Below are 16,961 nucleotides of genomic sequence, written 5' to 3' on the forward strand. Positions count from 1 at the left end.
TGAGAAACCCCAGCGATAAAAATCTGTAAGCTATTTTGGAGCCCTCCGTGAATAAAAATTTGGCATACCAAATGTATTTAGCAACTTCAGTTCTTGGTCTAATTGAGAATTAGACCGTCAATAGGAAACTATTTCCTGGACAGGACGGGACTGAAGATACCAACTGTAACAATTAACTGGATACAGAAGTGCCGTTTTACTTAGAATTAAATCTAAAAAAGCCAACATGTTTTTCAAACTAAAAAACTTGGCTGAGCTAATAGTAATAGCCCACCCTTTCCAGGTACCCATTTTAAGGGCCTCTGTTGTATGAAGAATCCATGAATCAGAACCTTAATTTGTTTTAAATAACCTTAAGCTTTTAGGTTTTTTTTAAAGATTTTATTTATTTATTTGACAGAGATCACAAGTAGGCAGAGAGGCAGGCAGAGAGAGAGGAGGAAGCAGGCTCCCTGCCGAGCAGAGAGCCCGATGCAGAGCTCCATCCCAGGATCCCGGGATCATGACCGGAGCTGAAGGCAAAGGCTTTAACCCACTGAGCCACCCAGGCGCCCCAACCTTAAGCTTTTAAATAAGATATTTTCTAATTGGGAATTTTAGAGGTGTTCAAACTGTAAAAACGGTAGTGCAGTATCCCAGAAAATATTTAGTTAAAGGACAATGAGAGGAGGCGGCACTAACTTTTAAAAGCTATACCTGAACCTTAGAGCTCGGCAGAAATCCCTATTGTCGGGGAAAGGCATTGGATCGAGGAAAAGGAGCAGTAAGAACCACGTGAGCCCCCTTTCTCAAAAGATACTAGACACAGCTATTACTGAACTGCCATGAAAACAGTTATATTCTTGGGGAGCCTGGGTGGCTCAGTGGGTTAAAGCCTCTGCCTTCAGATCAGGTCATGATCCCAGGGTCCTGGGATGGAGCCCGGCTTCGGGCTCTCTGCTCAGCGGAGCCTGCTTCCTCCTCTCTCTCTCTACCTGCCTCTCTGCCTACTTGTGATCTCTGTCTGTCAAATAAATAAATAAAATCTTTAAAAAAAATCATATTCTTCATTTATTTTCATGTTCACAAATGGATTAAAACATTCAAAATTATGAAACAATATACATGACATGATTCCATTTTTATTTAAAGTAAGACAGGGTGGCCTGGGTGGCTCAGTCAGTCAAGTGTCTGCCTTTGGCTCAGGTCATGATTGTAGGGTCCTGAGATCAAGTCCCGCATCGGGTTTCCTGCTCAGGGGGGAATCTGCTTCTCCCTCTCTGCACTACTTGTGTGCTATCTCCAGCTACCTGTCTCTCAAATAAAAATAAACAAAATCTTAAAAAAAGAAAAAAGACATGTAGGTAGAAAAAAGTTTGAGAGTATACAACATCAAAACATGAATGGCAGGGGTGGTGATTACTGATGGCATGATAAGTGATTTTGTATTTTCTTCGGTAGATTAAAAAAAAAAAAAAGTCAGTGGGAATTATAACCAACATTTAAATCACTTGGAAAATAGGATTCATTTTATCCTAAACCTACCAGGGACCTCTTTACTGTAAAAAAGACAAAACTCTTGTAAATGTGTTCCATAAATATACTGTGTCCTATTATGAACGATTAAGGCACACTTGCTGTATGGGGTATTTTAAGAGAATTTCTCTGTAAACTAAGCTTTTTGAGAGAAATTATATTTGAGTTTACTACCTAAGTCCTATGTCTATTTCCTAATTTATCATGTGAAATCTGGATGTTTTTCTTAAAGTGATATTTATTTTTGTTTACTCCTGAGAAAGGAATCCATCATGCTTTCTTTGATTTGGGTAACCAAATGATCTGGAATTCCCGGAGTTACTGTAAATGAGATATTATGATTCATACAGCCAATGTTCTACCTCTGTTTTCTGCATATTCATTACAGGTAAAATGTAGTAAAAAATTGAAAAGTATGGAAACACATGTCTTTTAAGTATTGATCAGCACAACCCACTGCAGATAGAAACAGCTTTATTTTTTTCATTCAAGATTTATCAAATGGACTGTTCAAAAGGCATACACAAGAGCAAAAGAAAAATCACATGCAATCAAACTTGTTTTGCTTTAGTCACTGGTTTTCTTTTGGAAAAGAACACACATTTGAATAACTTCTAATTCAAACATTATGTTTCCATTTCATTTCCTTCTTTTAAGTTAGCAACCTAAAACCTTCTAGATAACTCGTCATTATATTCTTCCTAATTTTTATTCACACTTAAATAGTACAAAGCCTATACAATCAAACCATAGACTGCCCAGACATCTGAAAAGGTTCATTTACATAATAGATTCTGCTATGTTAAGAAACCACACACAAGTGATATTTTGCAAAATGGATAAAAAATAGGATACATTGTCTGAAAGCAAAGCTAAACAGTAATGATTTCTTATCTAAATAACTTTAATCAAATGAATAATATATTCATTTGGTAATAGCCTCTTTTATAGAATACTTTTTAAAAAGTGCTCAGATTACATTTTTTAAAAATAACAAAAATCTCACAGAACTGGAAGAATTTAAATAAGATGGTGGCTGGAAAACCTCGATGACATTTCTGCTCCAGAAACAAGGAAGCAGGTATGCAGTTACGTGCATCCGGAAAGGAACTCCAACTCTAAGAGCCTGAATGCGTAGCTTAAAGCCTTGAAAAGATAGAAACTATCTTTGAAAGGTTCTCGAGTGTCTTTCTTTGGATGAAAGCCATGAACATAAAACCAGATTTCTCAGCTACACTGCACGTCACCCAGCCAAGTTGGGTCACTTGCCTTGCTGTCCTTTTCTAGCACGCTATCAGTACTCAGCCAGGATACCAAAGAACAAATAATTAACTCATTAGGATCAATACACTGTCTCTTCCCCAAAGAACAGCACATGAATACAGCAACTGAGCAAAAGCAGCTTTGTGGTCAGCTCTCTCTGGAGGGTCACTGTAGCCAGCCTTGAATGCCGCCCGCAGGGGCAGGACCCTGATTCCCAGACAGGGATGTGATCGATCACTTTGCTCTGAAGGAACCTGGACTGAATTCTGCAGGAGGAAACCAGAGTCGTGGTAAGACTAAGAGTCTGATTTTCTCTTCACGGGCTACTCAAGAGTTGTGCTCTCTAGGGCTGCTATTCCATGTGCCAGTCACGGAGATAAAGAGGGTGTGATGCGATTGGTAGCATCAAGAACATTCCGACGCCAAGGGTACCAAGATGCGGCCCCACCCCGCCGACTTTCCTGGTACTCATATCACTCACAACACTTCTGAAGTCCTACTTTGAAATTTCTTTCAAAATTCAGCTATGTCCACAGCACAGTATATAGAGCATAATTCCATGTATATTCAAATTATGTACATTATGTGTGTAGATGTATAACAATTCTCTGTTTTTCTAGTATGGTAGAATTTCAGATTATATTTTACCTTCTTATTTATAGTTTTATTAATATTTGAACTGCTTACAGTGAGTACCATTTTGTGATTCTAAAAACATTAAGCTATCTTCTTTTTGGAGGAAAAAGAAAAAAAATCTACAGATTCTGAAGGCATTTCCAAACAAGAGTCTATCAAATACTCTTGGGAGATGACTTTGAAGAACAAAATCTCAGAAGAATGCAAAACTCACGCGATCAGAGAAAATGGCTTTCCTCGCTGCTCTCAGCTCAGTTGGCAAAGTACCTGCAAGTGGCAAGTGTTTTACACACACACACACACACACACACACACAAACCCTCTGAATGAATAAATACACAGTTTATTTGGATGCTGAATTTCTAGACATGTGATTTTTAAAATCATTATTTAATGATCCTTCTTTTATCTAAACGAAATTATTTTCTCATGTCTTATCTAAATTCAGTGTATTTAGAAGAAAAGATTAAAACCAGTAGATTTCAAAGTACTATGTTTTATAATATGGTTTTTTAAAAATATTGATAGGAAACAGGCAAAATGGGGAATGGAATGAACTCAGTGGCGAAGCAGCCGGCAGAAGGCCGGGGGTCAGCTGAAAGAGAGCACAGGAAACTAACCCTCCTCTGTCATTCGTCGCCTCCAACACAGTTCTGTTCTGTGAACTGCTGCGGCCGAGTCTCCTTCCTCTCAGCACAGGGCCTGCAACCCTGACCGGGGTGGACAAGGGACATTTGCTGACTGGGTGAGGGGCCAAAAGAAAGTGAGAGGACACAGAGCGAGCATGTGCTGACTCCCAAATCAAAGGGCAAAAAATGGATTGCTCCACCTCTGCCCTGGAACAGAGGTCAAAATGATTCCTATGCCTCATTAAACGTGGTTTGTAGCACAGCTATAAAAGGAGTCAGATATTAACTCATTTTTAATCAATAACCGAAGGCAAGTGTCCTGAGTTCTAAGGAGTGAAAAATTTAGCATATAGTTACTTCTGATGGGTCTCAGGTCAAGGCAGGAGCTCACATTTTCCTAAAACAGGCAAAAAAAAGCCCCCCAAACAAAAAAACCAACAACCCCCCCAAAACCTCCATTTCTTCGTTTAGAAATAGAACGAATAATATGTACACATATTATCACATAACTTCGTTGTCAAACTGGGATACTTTTGAGAGTAAAATTAATTATTCTAGGAAAAAACAATTGCGTCAAGACAACAGACATGACCGCACCGGGGCCGTCGTGGGTAAATGATCCTCTGGGGTTCACAGGACCGCCTTTAAGGTTTGTATCTTCTGAGTGTTCTACCAACTACACAACCCTGGGCAGGGATACCAAACACGGAGCGCTCTTGAGAGTCTGCGGAGACGCAGGCCGACTCCCCACCTCCTTCCGCGGCCCTCGGTCTCCCGGCATCAGCCGATGTCAAACGGCTCTGAGCCAACTGTGCTCAGAAAAGCAAGACGATGTTTAAACGACTTAAGATCCACCCACTCCTTTTACTTTCCAAAATATTAACACGAGACGTCGATACCGTATCTTGTTCATAAAACAAACTTCCGGAACGAGAGACCCCCCGCGACGAGGCCAGGTCACGACCCGTTTTTCAAGGGCCGGGGCCTCTCACGCAAACACCGCCACAAAATGGTTTAGAAAAGCCATAGAAGAGTCAAAATAAAAAATATCTCATCTGTGGGCAGGCCGGGGCGTCCCCGGGCCGCGGGGGTGCATGGGGGGTGCGCGGGGGGGTGCATGGGGGTGCGCGGGGGGGTGCGCAGGGGGAGGCGCGGGGGGCGCGGCCGCCTCAGTTCCGCAGCAGCAGCATCCGCTCGGCGCACGCCTGCCCCACCAGCCGCGCGTACTGCAGCACCGCCGCCTCCTCGGCCGCCGCCTTGTGCTGCCTCTTGTACACGCCGTAGGGCAGGATGGCTTTCTTGTGGAACACCTGCAGCCGGTCGGGCTCCTTGCTGCGACCTTCGTCCACTGCAAGGGCAAAGAAGACGCATTACACCAAGTCACGGTCACGCTACTCTCGCCCCCGAAAGGAACCATAATTCCCGCGGTACGAATGAGGGAGGAAGACGCGTCCTTCAGGATGTCCGAGCGGGGACGGCGGGGACCGACACCCGCTGGCAGGAAGAGGCCCTCCCCCCGGGGGAGCGGGAACGTCCGAGGACAGCCGCTGCCACCGTCTTTCCTGGGGCCGAACTGCACTGACTCTGCGTCTCCCCCGGGCCGATGTCCTGAGGTTCCCCGCGCTGCAGCGAAGCTTTCTGTGACTGGGAGGCCTGGGCGAATGCCAGCGGGGCAGGTCCTGGCCCTGGGGCATGAAGGGTCTGGGGGCAGAGGGCAGAGCTCACAGCCCTGGGGAGGGGGACAGGGCAGGGGCGGCTGGTGGCTGTGGCTCCCGGTTCTTCTCCTTTTTCAGATAAGCAAAGCCCTGGCTTCTACAGGACACACCGGTCACCTGGAGGAAAGTCTGTGTCTAGCTTCCCCTGCAGTTGGGTCCGGCCCTGTGACCAAGCTCTGGCCCACGGGACACAAGTGGAAGTGTTCTGTGGAAGTTTCTAGGCATCTTTTAAGAGAACAGCTGGTCTGTGCCCTTCAACCCTTCTTCCCTCGTTGTGCTGCCTGCATCATGGAAGTCACGGCAGAAGCCCTGACTCCTCTTCTGTCTCTCTCTCTCTCGGTCTCTCTTGAGCTTGAGATTAGAAGATTTCCCTTAGGTCAGCAAAAACAAAAGCCAGAAGGAACCCGGGTACCTGAGGACTCCGTGTAACACAACTCTAGTCCTGGTCTGCCTATGTAAAGAATTTCATAAAAAAATGAAACGATCTAAAAAAAAAAAAAAGAAAAAAAAAGAAACGATCTAGTGTAAGCCAACTGACTTTAGATGTCGTCTTTTTTTTTTTTTTTAATTTTTTAAAAGATTTTATTTATTTGACAGAAGGAGATCACAAGTAGGCAGAGAAGCAGGCAGGGAGAGGAGGAAGCAGGCTCCCTGCTGAGCAGAGAGCCGGATGCAGGAACTTGATCCCAGGACCCTGGGATCATGACCTGAGCCGAATTAGAGACTTTAACCCACTGAGCCACCCAAGCACCTCTGAATTTAGATTTCTACTACTGGCAGCTGCTCCTAATTCTAACTAATACACAGAACAACTTTACACTATCAACTAAAATGTACCATGTCTTTTATCACTGACTCAGCCAGGTCACTTGTAAGAATCATCCTATAGCTGCGGTTCTCAACCCTGACCACATACTGGAATCATCCAAGGAACCTTTGAAAAATACCAAAAAAGTCCTAGATCCCTCCTCCAGACTATCTTGATTTAGCAACTGGTCTGAATAAAACCTGAGCATTGGTATTTTCTTAAGCCTTTTAAAGTCGGTTGAGTTCGGACGCCTGGGTGGCTCAGTCGGTTGAGCGCCCAGCTCCTGGTTTTGAAATCTCAGGGTCATGAAATCGAGCCCCTGCCCCCTCGGCGCTCGGCACGGGTCTTCTTGAGATTTTTTTCCACCTCCCTGTCCCTCCCCCTCTGCTCCTCCCCCCACTCGAGCGCGCGCTCTCTCTCTCTAAAACAAATGAATAGATAAAATCCTAAGAAAATAATTTAAAAAATAAGGTGGGTTGAGAACAGAGAAACACACACGTTAGTATTTATATGCGAGCATAAGCGGGTTTAGAGCCACACTCAGCGGTACCGAGGACCTGGAAACAACGCACGGGTTCACCAACGGAGAACTGGCCAGATGTGTTAAGGTACAGGCATGTGATAAAATGCTACACAGCTATCAAAAAGACAAAGGAAGGCAGATTGTTAAGTGAAAAAAACAAAAAACAAAAAACAAAACGGAGGCACAAGGTAAACGACTGGTCTTTCTAAGCCTAGTATATGCACACAACAAATCCGAGCGAATACGCCACAGTTACTTCTCCCCATTCCCTTTGCCTAGAAAGACCCTTTCTTTCCCCCAGAAAAAACCCAGCTCACCCTCCTGCTTCCTCAGATGACGTCAGAGGTTGGCTCCTCAGAGGGTCTTCCCGAACTCTCTATAAACCAGCGCCCCGGCTCCCCTTGCGCTCAACTGCCTTCACTGCACTGACTACCACGTGACACACGTAGTCATTGCCTACTACAAAGTCCTATGTGAATACAAATTAAATGAAACATTGTGACTGTTTTGCCCACTAATATTTCCTCCGTGTCCAGTACGACGGCTGATGGCAGGTGCTCTATACATTCTCGCTGTACGAATGAGCGAGTCTACCTCGGGAGGCAGGAGCATGTAGGGAGACTTTCACACTGGGGGAAACACACGCATACGCATACTCTCATCATTTCTTGGATTTTCTGTAATTGGCATAAGGCTTTTATAATTTTAAACAGTTGTTTTTAAGGTTGATTTAGGCATTTTTAAAAAATTAATTTGGGTTGGGGTGCTTGGGTGGCTCAGGTGTTGGGCATCTGCCTTCGGCTCGGGTCATGATCCCAGGGTCCTGGCATGGAGCCCTGCATGGGGCTCCCTGTTGGCGGAAAGCCTGCTTCTCCCTCTCCCACTCTGCCTGCTTGTGTTCCCCCTCTCCCTGCGTCTTCTATCAATTAAATAAATAAAATCTTAAAAAAAATTAATTTAGGTCTTCTGAAACTGAGAAGTGGAAATGCTAATTTCCTTTTCAACAAAAGGATTCTTTTAGAAGATTTCTCAGGATCTTTCAGCAATAAACTTCTTCAAGTCAAATAAAAGTCATCATAGTTTCACAATAGAGTTGCTATAAATTCAACATTTTATTGGGCATCTCACAGAAGGCTCTATGTTTTTAAACATTTGAATTGAATTACATCCCTTTTTATTGTGAAATTGAAGCAACAGTTAAATGTTTATTCTTCCTTAACTGAAGCTGTTTCTTCTACTGGGTATTCATTAATTAGTCTGGATTAACCATCCAGCATCAGTTTCAGAAGAGACAGAAGTCAGTCAGCTGATCTCAATCATCAGAAAGTGATAAAATGAGTTAGGGCATTCCAAAATTATACTCTACATCTGTTCAGAAATTTGTTAGAGGGAGATGCAAGCTCATCATGTACTATTATCCCAAAAGAAGTTCTCCGTTGTCAGAGAACGCCACACTGGTCCACTGAGAACCCTACGTGGGAAGGCAGGCAGATGTGAAGACAGGGGACACCAGGGATGCCAGCCAGAGAGTCTTCATGTCCTCAGAACCAAGTGCCAGTGTAGTTTTAGATTTTCACGTTACCCAGGACACAGTCGGGGGAGATCAGGGTGAAGGGGGACAGAATCTGGAGAGGCAGGGATCCCACCTCCCACTCCTTGACTTAGCTCCAGCGCCATGCCTGGGCCTGTCTGTCCTTCCTGCTTCTACTGCTTGGCTCTGCGCTGCAGGAGGCTGGACCCAGGGGTGGGGGGAGACGGAGCCAGGGTTTCTCCCCCAAACTCGGCCTCTTTCTTTCTCGGCTCTGCTTTTCGGCAGCAGCTCCGGCTACGCTTGAAGTGGTTAAGGTTCCAGCTTCGAGTGGTAGCCCTGGGGTGGCGCAGGGGTGGCGCAGGGGTGGCCCAGAAGAGGCCGTGGCTTCCAGCTGTCGCTCGTCTCTGGGTCACTCTGTGCCTTGCCCAGATCTCAGCAGCACCACTCTCTGTTGTCACCGATTCCCTGCATTCAATGTTCACTGTTGTCAGTGCCGGAAGTGGTTTTGGTGCTCTGGTTGAACAGACCGACTTCAAAATTTGTGTGTTCAACAAATTACTTTGTCCAGCTGAAGCAGGAAACCCACATACTTTAACACAATGAAATATTTTGCATTTGCTAGGTTTCCGCACCCCTTATTAGGGTAAGTGACAAAGGAAAAGGGCAATGGCCTGGTTCCTGATGTCAGCTCTGGGAATGTTTATGTCCACATACTGCAACACAAACAACTAACTCCATCACCTGGGTATAAATGCAGCAGAAAAAAGGTAGGCTCGAGTACATTTAGAGCCTAATACAAATAGAAAACTGGTAAAGGTCACTGAGAGCAGCCAAGGAGCAAGAACACTGGCAAAACTGTACAATATCTTCTAAATCTAAAGCCTTTGAATTTTTTAAATTGGAATTTTAAAGTATGTCTGCTGAGAGACAGCAGCAGAAAAATGTTCCCCTTTAGCCCTGAAGGCTGACCTCCAGCCTGCAGAGCTCCGATAAGGATCGAATACGTGCCGGTTACTACATTCTTAAAGGGTCTCATGACTGCCTGTACAGCTCACCGATAGTTAACATCAAGCTGAATGATAAGCACTGGAGAAATGCTGCAGAAGTAGTTTTATGAGTAGAAATTCACGGGGATTTATGATCTCATACTCCCTGCACAGCCTCTCCGCCTTGCGCACTAAGCACACACCCAGCAGCTTCCTACAGCAGACACGCACCTCTTCCTGCCGAGCCCTGTCCCAGTGCTGTCACAAAAGCACCTTTTTGCACCGAAATCATCTCATTTGTCAAAATAGAGAGTTCATTTCTCTTTAAGATTACAGGGAGAGTTTCCACATGAAATGGTGTCAAATCTGGGAGAAGGGCTACAAATACGCGAGCTTCAACCACCAAATTCCCCATTGGCTTGTGACCCCATGCTGCTGCATCCATTGTGAAAACATACAGAGTTAATTAATTTTCATAGAACTTCTAAATTAATTTATAGCATTTTCAGAGAACCTTATAGCACAGAAATCAATCAAGCTCCCCAGTTCTTTTTACTCCAAATACTTTTGAGGCCTTGTTCTGAGTCAAAGTAAAAAGTAGGTATTGTGGTGGGGGAGGCACTTGGGTGGCTCAGTGGATTAAAGCCTCTGCCTTCAGCTCAGGTCATGATCCCAGGATTCTGGGATGGAGCCCCGCATCAGGCTCTCTGCTTGGTGGGGAGCCGGCTTTACCCTCTCTCTCTGCCTGCCTCTCTGCCTCCCTGTGATCTCTGTCAAATAAATAAACTCTTTAAAAAAAACAAACAAACCTGACACTTCAATAACTTGAACTCATGCAACAAATTTTCTGGTAATTAGTCAACAAAATTACCAAATACTCTAATAAGCACATTCATTCTTAAATTTTATATCTTTTTAATCATAAAAGTAATGCTTGTAAATATTCAAATAATCTAGAAATAAACAAATAGAGCATTGTCAGCCCTCACACAGAACCCTTTCTCTCCCAACTTCTCCCTGCCTCCCATCCACATTACCAGCGCTTAACAATTTCAGAGGATGCATCTGGATATCAGGAGTTTGGGATCACACTCTATCCATAACTTAAAATTAAGGCCAGAAAGTGAAATCAATCACCCTTTCAATGGGTATACTGTATTAAACTTCAGAAACCAGGGGTTCCTTGGTGGCTTGGTGGGTTAAGTGTCTGACTTTTGATTTTGTCTCAGGGTTGTGATCTCAGTGTCGTGAAATCGAGCCCCACATTGGTGTCCACACTCAGTGTGGACCTGGCTTAAGATGTTCCCCTGCTCCCTTCGCCCCCCCCCCCCACATGTGCCTTCTCCCTCTCTCTAAAAAATAAATAAAAAATAAAGTTTAATTATCAAAAACAAAAACAAAAACACAACACTTCAGAAACCACCGATTATCATAGACATAGACAAAACTGCTTCTGGGCTTAACACTCCGCAGTGTTATTCTCACCAGTTACATTTGCAGTGAAGGCCAATTCTGATTCCTAGCCCATTTATTGAAACCAATTTAAGACCTAAACAAGAAAAATTCTGCCAGATACTTTAAACAACAAAAAAGAGTTATGATTTATTTACTAAAGTTGAAAGAAAAAAAGTGTCTCCATCCTCACAAAACCTCGTGTGATCACACTGACTCACTTGCCTGGGAAATGCCATCAGTGCTTGTAGACAAAACCCTCCACAGTTCAATCCATACAGCAAAACAGGTGTCTTCTTGATGGGATCCCAAAGAGAACAGAAAAACAAGCCATTCTAAATTAACGACCATTTGTCATCTCATCCAAGGGAAACTGGGAGCTTACTGGGAGGTCTAGGAAATGTGTGCCAGAGCGCCTGGGTGGCTCAGTTGGTTGAGCGTCTGCCTTCAGCTCAGGTCATGATCCTGGAGTCACAGGATTGAGCCCTGTATCGGGCTCCCTGATCAGTGGGGAGTCTGCTTCTCCCTCTCCCACTCCCCCTGCTCAAGCACTCTCTCAAGTAAATAAATGAAATCTTGATTAAAAAAAAGGACATGTGTGTCAACAAGGACCTCTTCTACCTTTCCTTTCTCTAATGGATCACAATTTAATTTCATAAACTAAAAACCAAAAGCAATCCTTCGAACTCTGAGTTGAGCATCTGATCACTGGCAATACAAATGTACTGTTAGATCAATGATGTTTTAGTCTTCAGGAAACCTCGTCATGAGGGGCCACGACTGCTTGATTTTTAGTCACAAAAGAGGAACCGTGCATCACAGGTATTTTCCAAGGAAAAGAATCTAGAGATCAAGGCTTCACTTCTTCTTATGGGGATTTGACTTATTCATTATTCTTATAACATCTATGCTTTCCTGAAAATGATGAAAGAGTCTATTTTCCTAACTTCATTATTTATTGCCACTGCATTATTACATAAAGATGAAGAGAAGTTACATACTTAATGTTTCTTGTGAAGAAGGTGGCTCAGGTGGCGGACCTGGCAACATGAATGAAGCTAAACACAGTTGGGGGAAGTTGTGACAGAATGAATGTGAAATTGTGAAGAGAGACATGATTGAACTCAACTTTGAAACCAAATGCAACTCTGGAAAGTTCAAAACCAAATATGATTTAGAATATTCTCGAGTGAGAGGAGGTATTAACAAATGTTCTGATCACTGTGGAGGAGGGTGGGGAGAATGTGTCAAAGGAATGTTTAGTCTGGGGAGCAAAGGGCTCGGCAAGGGAACATGCAGTACCTGTGTCAGAAATGAACTCAGGTCAGTCAGCTAATTCTTCAAGCACAGCTGGTGGGAGCCTCCACAAATTGCTCTGAGAATCCAAAAGCAATCAGGGACAATTACAGATCTTCATCATCCATAAGGAATGATATTGCCAGTCACTTTTTAAAAAAAATATTTATTTATTTATTTATTTATTTATTTGACAGACATCATAAGTAGGCAGAGAGGCAGGAAGAGAGAGAGAGAGGAGGAAGCAGGCTCCCTGCTGAGCAGAGAGCCCGATGCAGGGCTCGATCCCAGGACCTTGGGATCATGACCCGAGCCGAAGGCAGAGGCCTTAACCCACTGAGCCACCCAGGAGCCCCAACTTATTTTTTTAAGATTTTATTTATTTATTTGACAGTGAGAGACAGTGAGAGAGGGAACACAAGCAGGAGGAGTTGGAGAGGGAAAAGTAGGCTTCCCGCCAACCAGGGAGCCTGATGTGGGGCTCAATCCCAAGATCTTGGAATCATGCCCTGAGCTGAAGGCAGACGCTTAATGACTGAGCCACCCAGATGCCCCAACCCTTGAATACTCTTAAATACTTCCTATTTCACCATCAGTGTTTAACCTAAGAAAGGCTACATTTAAAAACTGATGACAATATAATGAAAGAAATGTCCAGTAAAACACACAAAACATGCCATTACAGAATTTCTCCAAGACAAAGGGGAAGCTGGTCTGCATGGCTGCTGATGCATGCAGGGGTTGGGTCTGCAGCCAAAGAGGTGGTCTGGCAAGTTCAGGGCCAGCAGGACTGGGCCACCTCTGACCTGTGTGGTCACGTGATTAGTAACATGCCAGGGAACCGGTTATATAAATACATATATTGAGAAAAATGGGAGTCAGGTTGCTCTGTCAGAGAAGGGAGAGAGAGAGAGAGAGAAGACTAGAACAAATTCTACTGTGTTGGATTAGAACTGGAGCTACTGGTGAAAACTCATGGTTCTTATATATTTTATAGACAAGCAGCTGTAAAAATAGAAGTGTGTATGTGTGCACACCTGTGCATGCACACACACACACCATTCTGTTCTAGATCTGTCTCCTAAGAGGACCTGGAAGCAAAGAAAGCCCTGGAGTGATGAGCACACTTACTGTCCAGATCTGGTTTTCCAAATATACTCTCCATGACAAAAATTAGAGCTCCTCAAAGAAAGGCCTGAATGCGGAGCTGGATCAGGTGATGTACAAGATGAGCCTGGACTATCTGGGGCCACAAAGTAATTAAATGCTCAAACAAGGATGGGGAGATATCAAAAGAACACAGGAGTCACCTTGAAAAGGTTCCCACTGGCCAAATCTGAGAAAATGTGAGCATTCACGATAAGTAGTGAGAGCAATGGATTATAATACATTGACTAAAACGCTAGGATTCTAGGATTCCACACGGATATAAATGAACAAGGAGAAGGGACTGCTCTCTCTTCCAGCAGAATGCCAATCAAGGGAAGTAGAAGGAATGAAGGAATCAGAAAATCCTCATTCAGCAGCTATCTCAGTAATAAATGATTCAATAAAGAAGCATCGTTAGTGGATGTAAAAACTAGTGACGTAAGTTTGATAGAACAGGATATTTACACTGTCTCAAAGTAACTCCCAATAAGATATTTATCAGTAATTAACATACGCAAAATACTTACTGATTTTAGAGTGGATCTTGGCACCTATTACTTTTCCACGTGATATAAATTCCCGTGCCCAGCAGTGAGCTGGATGGACAGCGTGCATTTCCCACTCCCTCACATGACGCAGTAAGAACACAGCGCCCGTTCTAGGGTATTCTTGCCAAAACCATGTAACCTACATCTCATTATGAGGAAACATCTGATGAACAGAACTGAGTAATGTTCTATAAAGTGACTGGAATGTACCTTCGAAAATGTCAAGGTAACAAAAGACAGGGGTATATACTAAGAACTGTTCCCAGTTCCAAAAGGAGACTGAAGAGACATGACAGTAAAGCAGCACACAATCCTGTCTTGCACCCTGGATTTAAAAAAAAAAAAAAAAAAAAAAGAAGGAAAATGGGAGAGTAGGTTTGCATGTGTGTGCATGCATTTTTGTGTCATAAAGGACATTACTAGGAAAATCTGGGAAATCGGAACAGGGTGTATGGATTAGATGGTGGTAATGTAACACTGCTTGCTACTTTCCTGGTCTGGATGGCTGGTTATGTAGGAAAACATCCTTGTTTTCAGACAATACACACTGAAATACTTCCGGATGATGGAGCAATACATCTGCAACTTATTCTCAAATGGTTCAGAAAACAATACAGAATAAAGGAAGGGGAGTGAGAAGGCCAGTATTTACAAGCGGGGAATCCGGATGAAGGGTGTGGAGAGGTTCTCTGGATTAGTCTTATAATTCCTCTGAAAATATGAAATTTCAAAATAAAAAATTAACAGATGCTAAACTGTTTTCTTCAGCTTCTCATCATATTGCATTTGTGGATTCTGAAATCCCAGCATTACATCTGTACTTTCTAATTTTTGAATTTTGTTCTGACATATTCCCATCACTACAGCCTCGACGTATTTTCAGCTTCTGTTTCTTCCAACATGTCAGAGATCTGCAAATTCAGCTATCAAGACTAAGAATAAAAATCTTAATATTTATTAGATCTGAAAAAAGGCAAAGGAAAGGATAATACTGCTTTTAATGTTAGTCGATACATGGATAGCTGATATTTTGATTATCAAAGACACTGAATTAGTTCATTTTATGATCTATGATGTTTAGTTGGTTGGACAAATTAGTTTTTTTTTTAATCAATAGCTTGAAATTTGGTATTTGACAATTCATGAAAGTTATTACCATGATACAGGAAATCTCATCGGTAACGTCACTGGTATGTGACCTCACTGAGTCATAAAACCATTTACAATGAAAACTAGCCGCAACGCTTATTTCCAACAAATGAACCTGGCATTGGGTTAATTCTGATTCCATCCAAGGGATTTGGAATTGAGCTACAAACTGCCAAAAGTACCTTCAAACAGAGCAAAACTTTTGAGAACTTCCAGGGGCATAAAATTCAATTCAAAATTATAGTATTTTTGCCTTTAGAGCAAATACAAATTCACTTTTCTTTGCCAAAGGTCTCGATCTGGAAATGTGTCCTCTTCCCCATGCTTGGCCTCCACCCGATCTGCATACCATCGCTGTAAATTACAACATCTCCTGCAATCCTTTTTTTTTTTTTTTTTTCACTAGTTCCTTTCTACTCCCTTTCACAAAAGCTTAAGACTGCTTTCCGACAGAAACAAACAAAACTCTGTAGTCTCCGTTTACCCTCCAGCTAGTTCATTCCACTTTTCTCTCCTTCTTTAAAGGATATTTACTTAGTGGCCATTTCCTCGCCTCCCACTCACTGAACAATCTATTGCCATGCGTGTCTTGCTCCGTCAAGTCCACTCTGCTCACTAAGGTCAAAGGTCTCCCTGCTCTTGAATATAATGAACACATTTCAGCTTTCATCTCCCTCAGCAGAGTGTAAACCAGAGGAGCACGTCCTCTTCCCTGAAATCCGCTCCAGCCTTTCTGACAACACTCGTCCCGGGTCTTCTTTCCACCAGGCCAGTTCTTCAGCAGACCGTCAGACGCTGGGACACAGACAGTGTTCTGCTCTAGGTCATCCCCTCTGCCCCGCTACACTTTCTTCCTAGGAAACTTCACCCACGTGCATGGATTCAGTTACCATCATTACTCCGACCTCCAAATCCTCAGGCTAGAGCTGAAATTCTGCTCTTGAGCCTCAGGAAGACACAGTAACACTACATGCAGCTGAGGTTAGGAGGCTGTGGTCTACGACTTGTCTTTTGCCAGGCAAACTCACATGGTCTTAGAGCAATTCTTTTAGGACTGTGTCCTGCAGAAATATTAGTATGTGTGCAAAAAGATGTATATTTAAGAGTATGTAGTGGCCATGGATGGGACTGGAAGAGATTATGCTGAGTGAAATAAGTCAAGCAAAGAGAGTCAATTATCATATGGTTTCACTTATTTGTGGAGCATAACAAAAAGCATGGAGGACAAGGGGAGTTAGAGAGGAGAAGGGAGTTGGGGTAAATTGGAAGGGGAGGTGAACCATGAGAGACTGTGGACTCTGAAAAACAATCTGAGGGGTTTGAAGTGGCGGGGGGGGTGGGAGGTTGGGGTACCAGGTGGTGGGTATTATAGAGGGCACGGATTGCATGGAGCACTGGGTGTGGTGAAAAAATAATGGATACTGTTATGCTGAAAATAAATTAATTTAAAAAAAAAGAGTATGTTGTGGCATTATTTGTAATAGCAAAATACGTAAAACTTAAATGTCCATTAATGAGGGTAATTACCAATAATACATATGACTGTCTATAGCCTTTAAGAAAGTACAGGTAATCACACTTATATGGTTCAATAAATATGCTTCTCAGTATTTCCCCAAAGGAGCTGAAAACTTTTTTTTCTTCAGTGTTCGTTTTGTTTTAAAGATTATTTATTTATTTATTTGACAGACAGAGATCACAAGTAGGCAGAGAGAGAGGAAGGGAAGCAGGCTCTCTGCCGAGCAGAAAGCCCGAAGCGGG

At 43.2% G+C, this 16,961-nt stretch overlaps 1 protein-coding gene across 6 annotated transcripts in view; it reads right to left on the reverse strand.

Moving 5' to 3' along the window:
- Positions 1 to 5,098: 5,098 nt before the first annotated feature.
- The window catches only part of ATE1 (arginyltransferase 1), a 166,255-nt gene continuing 154,392 nt past the window's right edge, over positions 5,099 to 16,961 (reverse strand). For all 6 annotated transcript variants that reach the window (XM_032311904.1, XM_032311905.1, XM_032311903.1 and 3 more), the window contains one exon: positions 5,099 to 5,391. In XM_032311904.1, coding sequence (XP_032167795.1) covers positions 5,213 to 5,391 — 179 coding nt within the window. In that variant the 3' untranslated portion in view covers positions 5,099 to 5,212. The remainder of the gene's footprint in view (positions 5,392 to 16,961) is intronic.

This window comes from Mustela erminea, chromosome 14 (genome assembly GCF_009829155.1).
Source record: "Mustela erminea isolate mMusErm1 chromosome 14, mMusErm1.Pri, whole genome shotgun sequence".
Taxonomy (NCBI): domain Eukaryota; kingdom Metazoa; phylum Chordata; class Mammalia; order Carnivora; family Mustelidae; genus Mustela; species Mustela erminea.